Source organism: Callorhinchus milii, unplaced genomic scaffold (assembly GCF_018977255.1).
Source record: "Callorhinchus milii isolate IMCB2004 unplaced genomic scaffold, IMCB_Cmil_1.0 Scaffold2, whole genome shotgun sequence".
Classification (NCBI taxonomy): domain Eukaryota; kingdom Metazoa; phylum Chordata; class Chondrichthyes; order Chimaeriformes; family Callorhinchidae; genus Callorhinchus; species Callorhinchus milii.
The window spans coordinates 114,195,403-114,208,952 of NW_024704743.1; the positions used below are offsets into that span (position 1 = coordinate 114,195,403).

The 13,550-nt window shown below is 43.6% G+C and overlaps 1 protein-coding gene across 4 annotated transcripts in view; it reads right to left on the reverse strand.

Annotated features, from left to right (window-relative positions):
• The window catches only part of LOC103174504 (extracellular sulfatase Sulf-1), a 129,078-nt gene that overhangs the window by 38,530 nt on the left and 76,998 nt on the right, over positions 1-13,550 (reverse strand). For all 4 annotated transcript variants that reach the window (XM_007886908.2, XM_007886915.2, XM_007886918.2 and 1 more), the window contains 3 exons: positions 10,237-10,476; positions 5,564-5,715; positions 3,098-3,267 (listed from right to left, as the gene is read on the reverse strand). In XM_007886908.2, the coding sequence (XP_007885099.1) occupies positions 3,098-3,267; positions 5,564-5,715; positions 10,237-10,476 (562 nt within the window). The remainder of the gene's footprint in view (positions 1-3,097; positions 3,268-5,563; positions 5,716-10,236; positions 10,477-13,550) is intronic.

The window sequence follows — 13,550 nt, forward strand, 5'->3', positions numbered from 1 at the left end:
ACTGAATTCAGCAATTTGCCAAATTCTGCACACTCTGAAATAGAATAAATCTAGACCTAACACTATGTTAATAAGAGTAAATCTAGACCTGGATGAAATTCTACCCCACTTGTTGCCTGCCGCAAGTTTCATTCATTGTTCTGGTTTTTCTTTCATTTACTAACGGTCAGTGTTGGCAAACCCAGCACCCATTTATTTGACTTGCAAAATGTGCCACAAATAATCAATGAACCTGGAGGATTCCTGGGCAGGGCACTGGGAGAAACTCACCATCTGTGTTTTCAAATAGGCAATAGACCTTTGACATCCACCTGAATAGGCAGACAGGATCTCGGTTTATAACCAAGCTGACAATTGCAGATTGGTATTACTTTGTGGGCGCAGTGCAACAATCATTGCCCAGTTTAACAATCACATTCAGAGTCTACTATCCAAGGAAAGCTGAGGTCTCCTTGGTAACCAAGCTAAAGTCACTGTACCTCAAGAAAGCGGAGATGCCAATGTTTTTACAGGCTGTTTCCAATATTTTGCTAAGGCAGTGCACTCCTCTAATCCTAACAGACCAGTAATGTTTTTTTTACTATAGAAACCAACTATTCAACAGTTGATTGAAGCAAAACTCCTTTTTGCCCTCGTTCCATCTTCATCTTTGTCAGTGGACTGAACTCCTGACCCAAGCAGTCCCCTCGTATAATACTAGGCACAAAAGAGCCCATCAAACCCGATTGTGAAACCGAGGCACATTTTGATACAAAGATGCTCGGAATTTTTGGGGTCACCTACATCGGCCAGAAAGGAGCCCTACCTGACACCTCCTCATACCCTTTGAGTAAAAGGAGCTTAGCAGCACCAGTCCGCCTGGTGTAACAGTGTATGCCGACCTGTCAGATCCATAGAAAAGGCTTTTGACTTCCAACTCAGCTCAGGGAGGACCGAGGGGGGATGTGCTGCGGGCTCTTTAGATCCTGCAGTCACTCTTTGTGCGGTTTGGGTTGTAGCATTGTGCGCCTGGGTGACATGACATGAAGTCTCTCCTGAGCTGTAACCCCTGGTTTCTCATTAATAAAACATCTGACAGGCTTAAACAAAGTGCCAATATATTATTGGTAATATTTGTGCGATGCAAGGCTGGTAACCATGGAATTTTGGCGGGGGAGTGTTCATGTTTCAGAGGAATATTGAGGGAGGCACTTTGGATCCTTTCGGAAACTCGGGGTAACACTATCAATTACATATTCTTGCATTAAAATTCCACACTTAATAAACCTCAGCTCTATGAAGAAGCAGGAGACTTTTGAGGTTGGAAAAACTCTGGGGTCAGCGCGGTGAATAGAGTCTGTAACAGAGAACGTGTGGGAAGAAAGCGGGATACAGGTCTCGACTCCGCTTTCCGGGAAACAGGAAAAAAAAGTAGGTCTGATGGGATACATGGGGGAAGGGAGAAATTATTTTCAGATTGTAGGCACTCCCATTAGCTTTCCATTCTTATCAGATGTATTCTGCCCTATTGTATCCCAGCTGTCTCTTTCTGTGCTCAATTTAACTTGTCCCCTAGAGATAATAAAATGCACACAACGTCTACCATGTTGGACTCGTAGCTCTGGAGCACAAATGCAATTTGAATCGTTAGATGACTCCGGAAGGATTCAAATTGAATTTGCCGATAATCCTGTTACACTTTTGCTCTTCAAGGCCAGGGCCAACCTCAGGTACCTTATTCACATGAGGCTGCCACAGCATTGTTTAACCATTGTACAATGCATAGGAAACCACAAGCCAGCATTGTCTGTGGACCTCTCTATTTTGCTACTGTGGCTCTGAATCCTTCCCGCTCACAGGGCAATGTGGTGAAACACAACTCCCAGCTGTCTTGCAAAAGCCACTATATAAATGTGAATTGTAGTGTATTGTATAACCAGAAGGGCTTCGAGGATGTGAACGATAACGTCTCTATGTAGCATTCTGGTGAAGTTCGACGTCCACATGTCAGTTTAACAGCCGCTTCGTAACTGTTTGTGGGACGTTGCTACACGCAATTTGCCTGCCATATTCACCTATGAAATACAGTCACTACACTTGACAGCACAATTGCAGCTGGCTTTATTTTCATTTAAAATGAAAGATACCAGCTATCGTTAGCTATTGAGATGTGTTAGGGAATGAAGGCGGGATTAAGACTCAGATATGTGTGGAATTTTGAAGCTATGCTCTGACTCTCCTCAGATTCCTTTGTCATCCTCAGAAGTCAGCACACACACATGTTCATCAGCAGACACTCAGCTAAGATGAGACAATATTGTTCGATTCAAAGTGAAGCGATTGCAAATACTTGCTTACGGAAAGGGTTGCAGAATGCCAAATGTTTAGCTCTCTTTCTATTATTCAATTAGAAAGTAAACGGACGTTGCAAGCTATGTGCATTTAGACAAAACATAATTGAAAGATTGAAGGATCTCAGTCTAATATTACCCTTTCCTCTCCCCCACACACATGAAGAAACAGACTTTTGCTGGCTGGTTTGAACTGTAGGGTTTCAGAACACAAAATAAAGAGGACTGGGTGGTACAATACATTGGAACAATTGGGTAAATTTGGGTAAAAAATGCGGTATTCCTTTAACTGCTTCTTAACTTATTTAACAAATAATTTGAGGAACAACATCAGGTGGCACCCTGTGCTCTCCTTGACTGAAAAAATTAACTTTTATTGAATGGCTCAGGGGCTTGACTTGACCAAAAGGCTTTACTGACAAACTGGCACAGGATACATAATAATAATAATCCTTATATTTGGTATAGCAGCTTTCATGTCAAAGCCCTTCACAGGATATACTGTAAAGTGTAGCGACTGTTTTGTATGCACATTTTTAACATTTAACTGCTTGCAGGATGAATGTCACATCACGAGTGACCACATGCAAATCAGAAGAATAATCCTTACATTTGATACAGCGCTTTATCACATCGTTGAGACGTCTCAAAGCGCTTCACAGGATATACTGTCAAGTGGATTAACTGTGGATTTTGTGAGCGAAACACAAAAATTACAGCAGTTAATGCCTCAGAATGCAGCGCCAGAGGGAATGCGCTTTACTCACATGTGCTGTGAGGCATTGGGGAAGAGTTCGGAAAACTGGGGGGCAGAGTCCTCGGGTCCATGGGGCGCAGCGTGGGAAATAACCATGAGTACCGGCCTGTGAGGATAGATCTTCTTGGACATACGGAAGTAACTGATACTATCGTTGGTGATGACGTCTGTGAAGTAATCCTGAAAAAAGAAAATCACACAGGTGTTGAATCATCTATTCCGGCAGAGAAACACGTTGTCAGCTTTAAGCAAATAAAGCAGCTTCACTGGGCTAAAGCACCAGGGAATCATACCCAGAATAGAAGGAATATGATCCAATTTACATTACATATAGCAACTTTCGCATCGGGAGGACGTCTCAAAAAGCTTCTCCTGTAGTGACTGCCCATATGTGTGCAAGTGGAAGACAACCATGGGCATATCCAATCACACGTTCTACATCCACAGCGACAGAGGCACTGCCAGAGGGCTGGGCTCCAGGTCACACGTCAATGTTAGTACAAGCCAACCAGCTGTGTCCTTTCTCCCTCCACAAGATCTCAGCAGGCGCTGGGCATCTGGCAATTAATACTGCAATTATACCCTGAATAGAGAGCAATGTAAGCCCATTGTTTGGAGGAACATTAAGGACAAGAACCAAAGGGGCTTTCTTCCTCGGGGCTTTGAGCTTCATTTAGCTACGCAAGTATTGGAATAGCATCTTGGTTTAAACATGTCAGCTGCTTCCAAAGCATGGTTCAAGCTCACTGGGGTAATAATCTATGCATTTGATATAGTGTCTTATCATGTCGCAGCATCTCAAAGAGGTTCACAGGATTTAAAGTAAAGTGAAGTGACTGTGGTAGTGTAGTGATTTTATAGGCAAATACAGCAATTAGTATTTGCACACAGCAATATCTCACAAACGGCCATGAAGTGAGTGACTGATTTTATTTGGTGGAATGTTTGTTAGGACACCTAGAGAAATTCCCTTCTCTTTTTGAATAGTGAGTTGGGATCTTTAACATCCACCTGAACAGACAGATCTGACCCTGGTTTAATATCTTATTTGAAGGACGGCACCTCCAATAATAAATTGGAATATCAGGTAAGACTATGAGTTCAAAGTTCCAAAGTAGGGCTTGAACCCACAACCTTCTAACTCAAAGGCAAGTGTGCTACCAACTGAGCCAGTGATTTATATAAGTGCAAGTACATGGCGTGTTCCAACTATTCCTGCACTCTAGAATCTTTTGAGGGTCCACTTTAAACAGTAGTGTGTATTGTGCACTATATGCAAGCTATGTTTAAACATATGGGTATCAGACGTGTGCAGAGGGTATTGCAGGTGCCTTTAATTATGTAATTCATAAATGTTGGAAAGTTACACCTTTATTTCGGTGGCCGGTCTTCCAGCCATTCTACCTCCGCTCTCTGGAACTCCATCCCAGAGTCGCTCTATCTCGACCTCACTCCCTTTAAAATCCAGCTGAAGCTCTTTCATTTTGACTGCACCTTCAGACCCCTTATCCCTGCACCTTTATCAGCTCCCCCCATCACCAAATGAGGCTTCCAGTCAGTTGTGTGAAGCGCTTTGAGACAGCCTCCTGATGTGAAAGGTGCTGTATAAATGTAAATTGTTGTTGTTGGGGAAGAGGCAGAAAGTCAATGTTAAGCCAGTTTGCCACTAAACAGCAGTCTAATGCGTGGCCCTGGCAATCCTAGAGGAGGTGATGGTGTCTGGTACGCCTGATTGCCATCAGGAAACGCTACTTGCAATGTAAGAAAAATATTTTAAATGAAACCCTAAACTTTCCCAAATATTACGTTTGGAGGACGTGTGCTGAATATGGATGAGACCTTGAATTGCTAGTATTAGCTGTTCTGCAGAGGACAGCAGCTCTCTGTAGGGAAGAGGTCACCTTTGCGGATAGGAACCCTTGCCCTGTGGAAGCAACCAAGTGAGCTCTGTATCAGTCCCATATGTCCGACACGGCTATTGCAACTGACTCTCCGCAGTCAACAACTAACAAAAAAAAATAATTCCCCAACAACTAAATGGAAATCGCTACGAAGAGAGAGCCCCTGTTTGTGGAAGTGCTGTTCTGGGAGCACTTATAAACTAGAGACTCACATTGAAAGACATTGAAGCTCTTTCTCTCGTTGACAGCAAAGGCAAATGCAGAGAGCCACCGGGAGCAAAACAAATGGTTTCAATTAAATCTTAATTGCTTTCCAAAAATGGTTGTCATTTCGAAAACATTTTCTAATAATGGTTAAGAAGCCCTCACACACTTGCATTATTCATAGGCTGTTTAGATGATCCTCAATTTAACCTTTGTCCAACCTGGAAAATTCAACGATTTCCATGTACGGTATTTCCAATGGGAATTTATGGCTGGCTTGTGGTGAGAGGGAAGGTTTCACATTGTATTTAGTCCAAATAACATTGACATGTTAACAAAGGCAACATTTATCAGAGAAATGAAACCAATACCTTGGAATAGTCAAACCCGTGCTTCTCCTTCAAGCCATTCCTACTGAGGGTGTAGTTATAGAACCGGGAATTTTTTATAAGTCCGACCCACTCTCGCCATCCAGGGGGGATGTAACTGCCATTATATTCATTGAGGTACTTCCCAAAGAACGCTGGGAAGGGAAGCAAAATAGAGGTCATGTCAAATGCACCAGTTTAAAGTGAAATTCACTCCTACAACAACTAGAACACAGGGAATACACAGAAAAATAAGAACAACAATCTACATTTACGGAGCGACTTTCACGTCCGAAGGACATCTCAACGCACTTCCCACAGCTGAATGGGAGTCTGAGCTGAGGTGACCGAAAGCATAGACAAGGTGGGTTTCGCAGGAACCTAATAAATGGGTCTCCTGAGAGGTCACAGACTCCATCTAGCGGCTGAGTCAAGAACAGCTTAATTTATCCATTTAAGGAGGTGGGTCGAATTAGAGGATGGTAAACAACAACAAGAACAAGGCGGGAGGACGTCCCAAGGCTCTGGACAGTGTACAGCATTTCAGACCCGAGCTGGGGTCAGGGAGGGAGAAGGGAGGGGAGGGGAAGAGGGGTGACCGATGGTATGGTCGATAAGGAGGGTTTTGAGGCGGGACTTGAAGGAGGCTAAGGAGGGGGCAAGGCGGAGTGATTGGGGAATAGAATTCCAGAGGCTAAAGACCGGGATTTAAAGATCATTCTTCTTGCTGTGAATCCAATGCTTCATTGCGATGGAGTACTTTTTAAGACTTTGCAGAGCAATTCTTTGTAAGTGTTAAAAGACCGGATGGATTGATTGGCATTAGTAATCCACAGCCCTATCTCACGTAATGGATGAGTGCTGCAATTGCCCACCATGGGAGTTCCTAGCATCACAGGATCACAAGATTGGTTTCGATGAAGAAGGCCATCAGATCTCAACCTTCAAACCCACCCTAATGTCTCCCAATCACACATTAAGCTATTTTTTAGTGCCTCAGCCACCCTTCCTGGCAACCTGTTCCAGTTGTTAATTCCCCTGAAATTTCCCTTTGTATCTCTAAACCTTTGTCCTCTTGTTTTAAACAGTGATACTCTCAGTGCCAGGCACTGGCCCCAAGCTCGCCATTTCCTTGCAGCTAAGGAGGGAGAAATACTACAGACCAATCCAGAGGTTGCCCCTTTGCACTCTCTAATGGCTGGCAGCAGTACTGACCAAGAAAGCAATGTTAAAACAAAACAAACAAATATCTAAGTGAGGATATAATTAAAATGTTACAATATATGATAGAGAAGCAAGTAAACACAAACGCAATAACTCAAAATACTTATTAAAAGCAACACATCAATGAAATAAAAGTTACTCGCTCCTTGACTTATGGAAGCTCTGATGTAGTACTGATTATACAGAGCATGAGGGTCCCAGGTTCAGTCATTACTTCGCGTAGAGGGTAGTGAGAGTGCAACTCACTGCCCAAAGCTGTGATTGAATCAGAAAGAATAGATGCATTCAAGAGGAAGTTAGTCCTTCAAATAAAGGAAAGGGGAATAGAACGGAATAGGAGAGAGTAAGGAATTGGTGGAGACTCATTTGGCGTACAAACACTGGCATGGACTGGTTGGGCTGAGTAGCTGTTTGCTTGTCTATGTAAATCCACGTAAAACTGACCTCAGTGAGGGTGCTACAATTGCCCCCAATATCCATGGGCTACAGAGACAAATAAGCCAATGCTCCTGATCTGGTTGCTAGCCAGTGCTCCCCCCAGAGAATGTGTATGTGTGGTCAATTCGCCTACTGTTATCCACTGTCAAAACTTACATGAAGAATGATGACTTGAGAGGTAGTGAAGGACTCCTGGTGGAAGCTTACCCCCAACATTTAGGATTGCTTCAGGAGAAAAGGGCAGGTATAAAATTGGGGGTCACAGGGAACAAAGGAATTATTATTATTTGTTTGTTATTTGGTTGAAATTTGACACGTTTTATTATGTACGCCTTATGATAATTATCACAAGGAATGATTACAAAATGTTGGAAGTTTCACCCCTTTGAATCAATAATAATAATTCTTGCATTTGATATAGCCCCTTATCACATTTTCAAGACATCTCTAAGTGCTTCACAGAATATAGTGTAAAGTGAATTGACTGCATATTTTGTGGGCGAAACAAAGCAGCCAATTGCGCACAGCAGTGTCTCACAATTAGTTGCGGATTGAGTGACCAAATTATTATTTATTTATTGAAAGGATTATTACCCCCGGAAAAGCGATCAGCCAATCGACTAACACCTGTGCTCCTACTTACTGCTAGGTGAACAGAGGCGTGTGGAGTAAGGAAACTTGCCCAACGTTTTGCCCTGTCGCGAATCGAACCCAGGTCCTCTTGCTAGCGAGGCGATTTCTCTAATCACTAAACTACAGGACTCCAATTTGAAGGTTGTTACTTTCCACTGTTATCCGGTTATTATAATGTCATACTAGTGTCTGCGAAAATGCTGTGAGATCTTTGACTGAAGTAAAGTATTGCTAGCAGATTAATGCATGTGGCGACTTTATTTTGTCTCTGCATCTCTCAATTCTACAAGTGATCACAGCAACCCTTTGCTGACATCTTCGCTCCTGGGGCTCAAAGCCATTCACAGCAAGCATAAGGGAATGAATACAGGAGCCAGGCAAGACTGAGCTGCCAGAACCATTCAATGCTCACTGTACAATCACTGAGATTTTAACTAGAAATCTTCAAAAGAATTTGCCTGAAACCACATCCCATGATAATGTATTGCACTTGGGCCCTAATCTTGGGAAAAAAAACCTACACTGAATGCACCAATTCTAATATGGACTTTGTGGGATCTATGGTTCTTGACTGGTTTGAGTGTACTTTAGAATTGGAATATAGTGCTAACTTTTTTTTCCCATAGTGGTTCCCATCAGGCTTCACTGACACTACTGTAACCCGAATAATCCCTTGCAATGAATCTCCTTTGTACATTGTCAAGTTAATATATTTGTGCTGCCCTTCACGGATCCCAGTCTGTGCTGGCGCACTCTAAATGAGCTCTAACCAGTGTGCAGTATGCTAATTGCTTCACTTCAGTTGATGCCTGGTAAATGTTTCTTTGTGTAAATCCCAAAGCCCCATTAACTTCACGTCCAATGTCACTAATATTAATTTTCTATGACAACCCGTGCGTTGCTTCAACACCTAAATCCGGACAGTAGTTAATGGCCTCCATGTTACTGCTCTTTATTGAATATTCATGCAGAAATGCCTTTAGTTCTTTTATGGTTTGCACTCTTGTGGTTCTCTCCTGCATTAAAATGTGTCACTCAATGCTCAAATAGAACGGGCAATGGTATTCTTTTAGCAAAACTGTCAGATGTATTATTTTGAACATACACATTTCTTCCACCATTTCAATCTCTCCAACAAAGGCATTGTGACAAGCAACATACGTAAGTGACAAATGGTCTAATATTCAGCTTTGCAGCACAATTCAGTAGAGTATCTTACTCCTTTAATATGAAGGCAATGTGTTTGAATCAAATAATTACAAAGGAGGAAAAAATGAACTGAGAGAATTCAAAACATATCTTGCAGCACTCGAAACAGCATCAAGGATGTGATTCGAAAAGGAAGAATAATTAATTTAATAAAGGAATGAGGAAAAAGTATTTAGGTGTAAGAATGAATCTTTAGAAACCAGATTTATTATGAGCATGGTGTTCACATAGCACTTCTGTCCACCGATAGTCTGCGAGAGACAAAGTTCCTATTCTTCTGTAGGGAAAGCGGTTCCCTATTGGAAGTCAATGGGGGTAATTCTTCAGCCCCCCACCCCCCACCAATTCTAAGTCAATGGGAAATAATGCTACCAAATGGTTCCTGGCTTCACATTTCCAGCCTCTGAATCACAATCCTTTCTGACACTTGTCTGTGTGAGTCAGACCTCTTGTGAACTGCCTCTAAAGTTCTGATCAGACACATTCTTATATTTCCTCCTTTACTTCTGTATAAGGAAGTATGGAACGTACAGTAACTCTATAGATCCCCATTTACATTGTTCTTTTGCTGAAAAGGTAGTTAGGCGATCTCCTCCCAGGCTCCAATGCAACACTACATATATAGCTGCTCATGAGAGGGGAGTGGGAGAGGGCCCTGAAGAGCAAGAAACTCGCTTTCACCATCTATAATCTTTATATTTGATACAGCGCCTTTCACATCAGGACATGTCAAAGCACTTCACAGGATTCACTGTAAAGTGTAGTGAGGGTGTATCTTTGTACGCAAACGCAGCAGCAAATTTTCACACAGCAATTTGCTTCTCCCCTTAAAGAATGGCTGTTGGACTGAGGTGGAAAAAGGCGACCGGTACCTGTGGCATTGCCCGCTGCAGAAATACACACTTTCAGGAGATTCAAGGGGAAACATCGAAACACAAAATTGCCTCCTTGAGAGGAAATATCTGTTGTCAGTTTGGCTGAGTCTGAAATTTCACTTGCCCAACATGGCAGGTAAAGCACAACACTGTGTATTCCATTTCATTTCCACGAAAACAAGATTGACATACCCAATATGCCCACTGTCCATCAGTACTTTTCAGCACCAGTTGTGATTAAGTCATTAAGAGCGAGAGCTGCCCGGCACTGGAAGAGCATCGACTAATATTACTAACCTGTTCTGTAGCCGGTGTTGTTCAGATAGACAGCGAAGGTGCGGGGCTCGTGTGTGGCCTGCCAGGAGGGCGAGGAGCAGTTCTCATTGTTGGTGTACGTGTTGTGATTGTGGACATATTTCCCAGTGAGCATAGAAGACCGTGAAGGACAGCACATTGGAGTTGTTACAAAGGCATTGGTGAAGTGAGCTCCCCCTTGCTCCATGAGGTTCCTGGTTTTGTTCATCACCTGCAGTGAACCTGAGAAGTGTATATGGTTAGGGCAGCATCAATGGACAGCACCAAACATTAGTATCGCACTCAACTGTGCATCTCTGGAATGAAGCATCACAGCACAGCCCTACTGGGGATTATGGCAGAGTGGAACAAGGAGAAGGCGGAAGCACACCTTGCAGTTTAGGCAGCCCACAAAATGATCACCTAACCCAAGCTGCACCGGCACACAGAGCTGGTTGATGCTGTCTGGCATCAAGACAAGGAGGTAAGCAGTGTTTTCTCCAAAGAATCCCGTTCATCATCGACAGTTGTGAGACTGCCTCCGATCAGAACTCTTGTCAAAGCAGGAGCCTTGTGACTCTGTGCTCTACAGAGGATTGTCTGGAGATACACTGTCTATGTCCCAGGCACCGTTGATTGTGTGCTGTACAGAGTATTGTTAGTAGAAACGCAGTCTACGACACAGGCACTGTTGAGTGCGCAGGATAGTGGACTGTCTGAAGATACACTGCCTTTGTCAAAAGTGCTCTTCCACTTTCTACGCAAAGCGGTGATACCTATCGAGGGCTTTTTCAGACACTGAAATGTACCGTATCAGATGAGCAAAACGTACAACTGCACCCCAGAAGGTACACCACCTCACATTTCGGAATAAAAAAGGTGGTGGTAAGAGCAGGAGGGACAGTGTATTCCAGATGAGCAGGAAGTCAATTCTTTCGCATCGCAGTCAATCTGGGGTTTTCTCATTATATTAAATCAATAAATATTTAGCGTAAACCAGGCCATCTGCGAACCATTATTTTCTTTTGCTCAGTAACTTGGTGTTGTTCACACCAGTTTAAAATTTACTGGCCGCCACTGCACTCATTGTAAAACATGAGCCTGTAATCTTGGCCTTCGCAGCGTGTGTGGCACCTCTTTATGAATAACAAGCAGTCGCTCTGGCAATCCTTCCTTTTAGATAATGAGAAAGAATGATGTGAAAAGTAAACCAAATCCTTTCAGAGTCGCCTTTGGTTCTGTGTAATTCTTAAAAGACATTCAGACCTCAGCAACGACTTCAGACTGTTTTACCATCTGCAGAGGCAGACAGTACAAACTAATCTCAAATGCAATTTATTCTGTTTTTTCTCTCTTGGTCCATTCAAGCTGTTTACAGAGCTTTATTAGCGACTATAGCTGCATTTACACTGGGCAGAGTTTACCAGCATGAAAGCTCTATTAATGCTACACTGCAGACTGCTCCTTGTGTAAATGCCATTGAACTCCCAATGTCAGGCTGAAAGCCTATAAGAAACATACGTGCTCAGAGTGGTCAGAAGGTGGCATCAAGGCATTGCAAAGAGCTCCTCACAATGAGTCTGTATTACCAACCCCGTAAATCTAGTCTCAATACAATTCTTAGGATCAGCACATCCTTACACTACGCCATGCAGTAAAAAAACATGAGATGGATGACTGTCCATAATAAGGGGTCAACGAGACTCAGTTGGTAGCACTCTCACCTGAGTCACAAGGCTGTGGGTTCAAGCCCTACTTCAAGCTCATAGTTAAGGCTGACATTCCAATGCTGGGGGAGTGTTGTATTTTCAGAGTTGGTACCGATGATGGGAGGAGAGAAAGGAGATGAGACCATAGGTACAGTCGAAGAGGGAGGCTTTGAGACTGTACTTGACAACACTACTCCAAATAGAGAAGGGAACCTTTAACTGATGTTGTGGCCAACAGTCCTCATAAATGGGAAATGTTAACTTTTGGCTGATCTGGTTGGTCTTCTTCTAACACAATCCCCTGAAGACCTTACCAATCCCCCCCCACCTCCACCCACCCTCCTCTTCACAAGATCCCTTTATCTTAAACTTTAAGGCACACAATTGTGGAAGCTTCTTAAAATCAGTCTTAACTTAGAAATCAGTTCCTGTTAAGACCTGTGGAAAAGCAGCTTCCCAGTAAGACTGGATTTATGATCGTTCCTCATATCTGTGCAATCTTAAGTTTTAGATGAAATGGTCTTGCAGGGTAAGACCAGATGAAGTTTCGGGCCTCTTACTGGTTTGTAACATTTACAGGACTCGGCTATGCGAGTTTATAACCTGGGCGCAAGTGCTATGCTTTCACTCAGTTCACTTACTGGCCATCTTAGAATCATCTCCGCTCCCGTCCCCCCAGGCTCTGGTGAAGGGGAAAGTCTGCTCTAAGTGTTTAGCACGTTTCTGAATCATTTACCTTGCGGTAACCAGACTTTCTGATGTCTCTTCCTTTTAGATCAGTGAAGAACTTCGTCAGGGACTGGGATAAAAATAGCAATGATAAATGGGAACTGCTGAGAGCTCAGCCACCTCACTACTGTTCCTACTGAGGCTCCTGCTGTGTTGAGTGATTTCTCATCTATTACAGCTATTTTTAATCAGATCCCTAATGCCTTCCTTTGGCATAATCAGTGGAACTCAAAGACATCTGACAATGGAGTTACACCGCATGTGATTCAGACTCTTTTACCCCAGTGAAAAGACTTGGGACAACTAGGGAGAAGCAGCCTCTCTCAGCCCCCCAACCCCTTCTCTCTCTCTCTCTCTCTCTCTCACACAGTCAGTACAGTCAGAATCATTCAAAACTCTGCCGCCCGCATTCTCACTAGCACCAAACTCTGCTCCCCGATCACCCCAGTCCTTGCCAGACTGCACTGGTTGCCTGTCCCAGAGAGGATCGACTTCAAGATCCTCACCCTTGTATTCAAATCCCTCCATTCCTCTGCACCCCCCTACCCCTCTGACCTTCTCTCTCCTCAAAACAGTACTCGTTGCCTTTGTTCCTCCGGGTCTGGGCTCCTCCTCGTCCCCTGAGTCCTCCGCTCCACCCTCAGCGGCTGTGGCTGAAGGCACTATGCCCCGAGGCTCTGAAATTTCCTTCCTCACTCCCTTCGTCTCGCTCCCTTCTCTTCCTATTTTCAGGTCTCTGCTGAAGACCTTTCTCTTCGACTGCGCCTTTGGTCACCTTCCTCCCCCTCCCCCTGGCTTGGCCCCGGGATCCGTTATTGTAAAGTGCTCTGAGACGCCGTCCGGCATGGAGGGCGCTATATAAGTCCAAGTTGTTGTTGT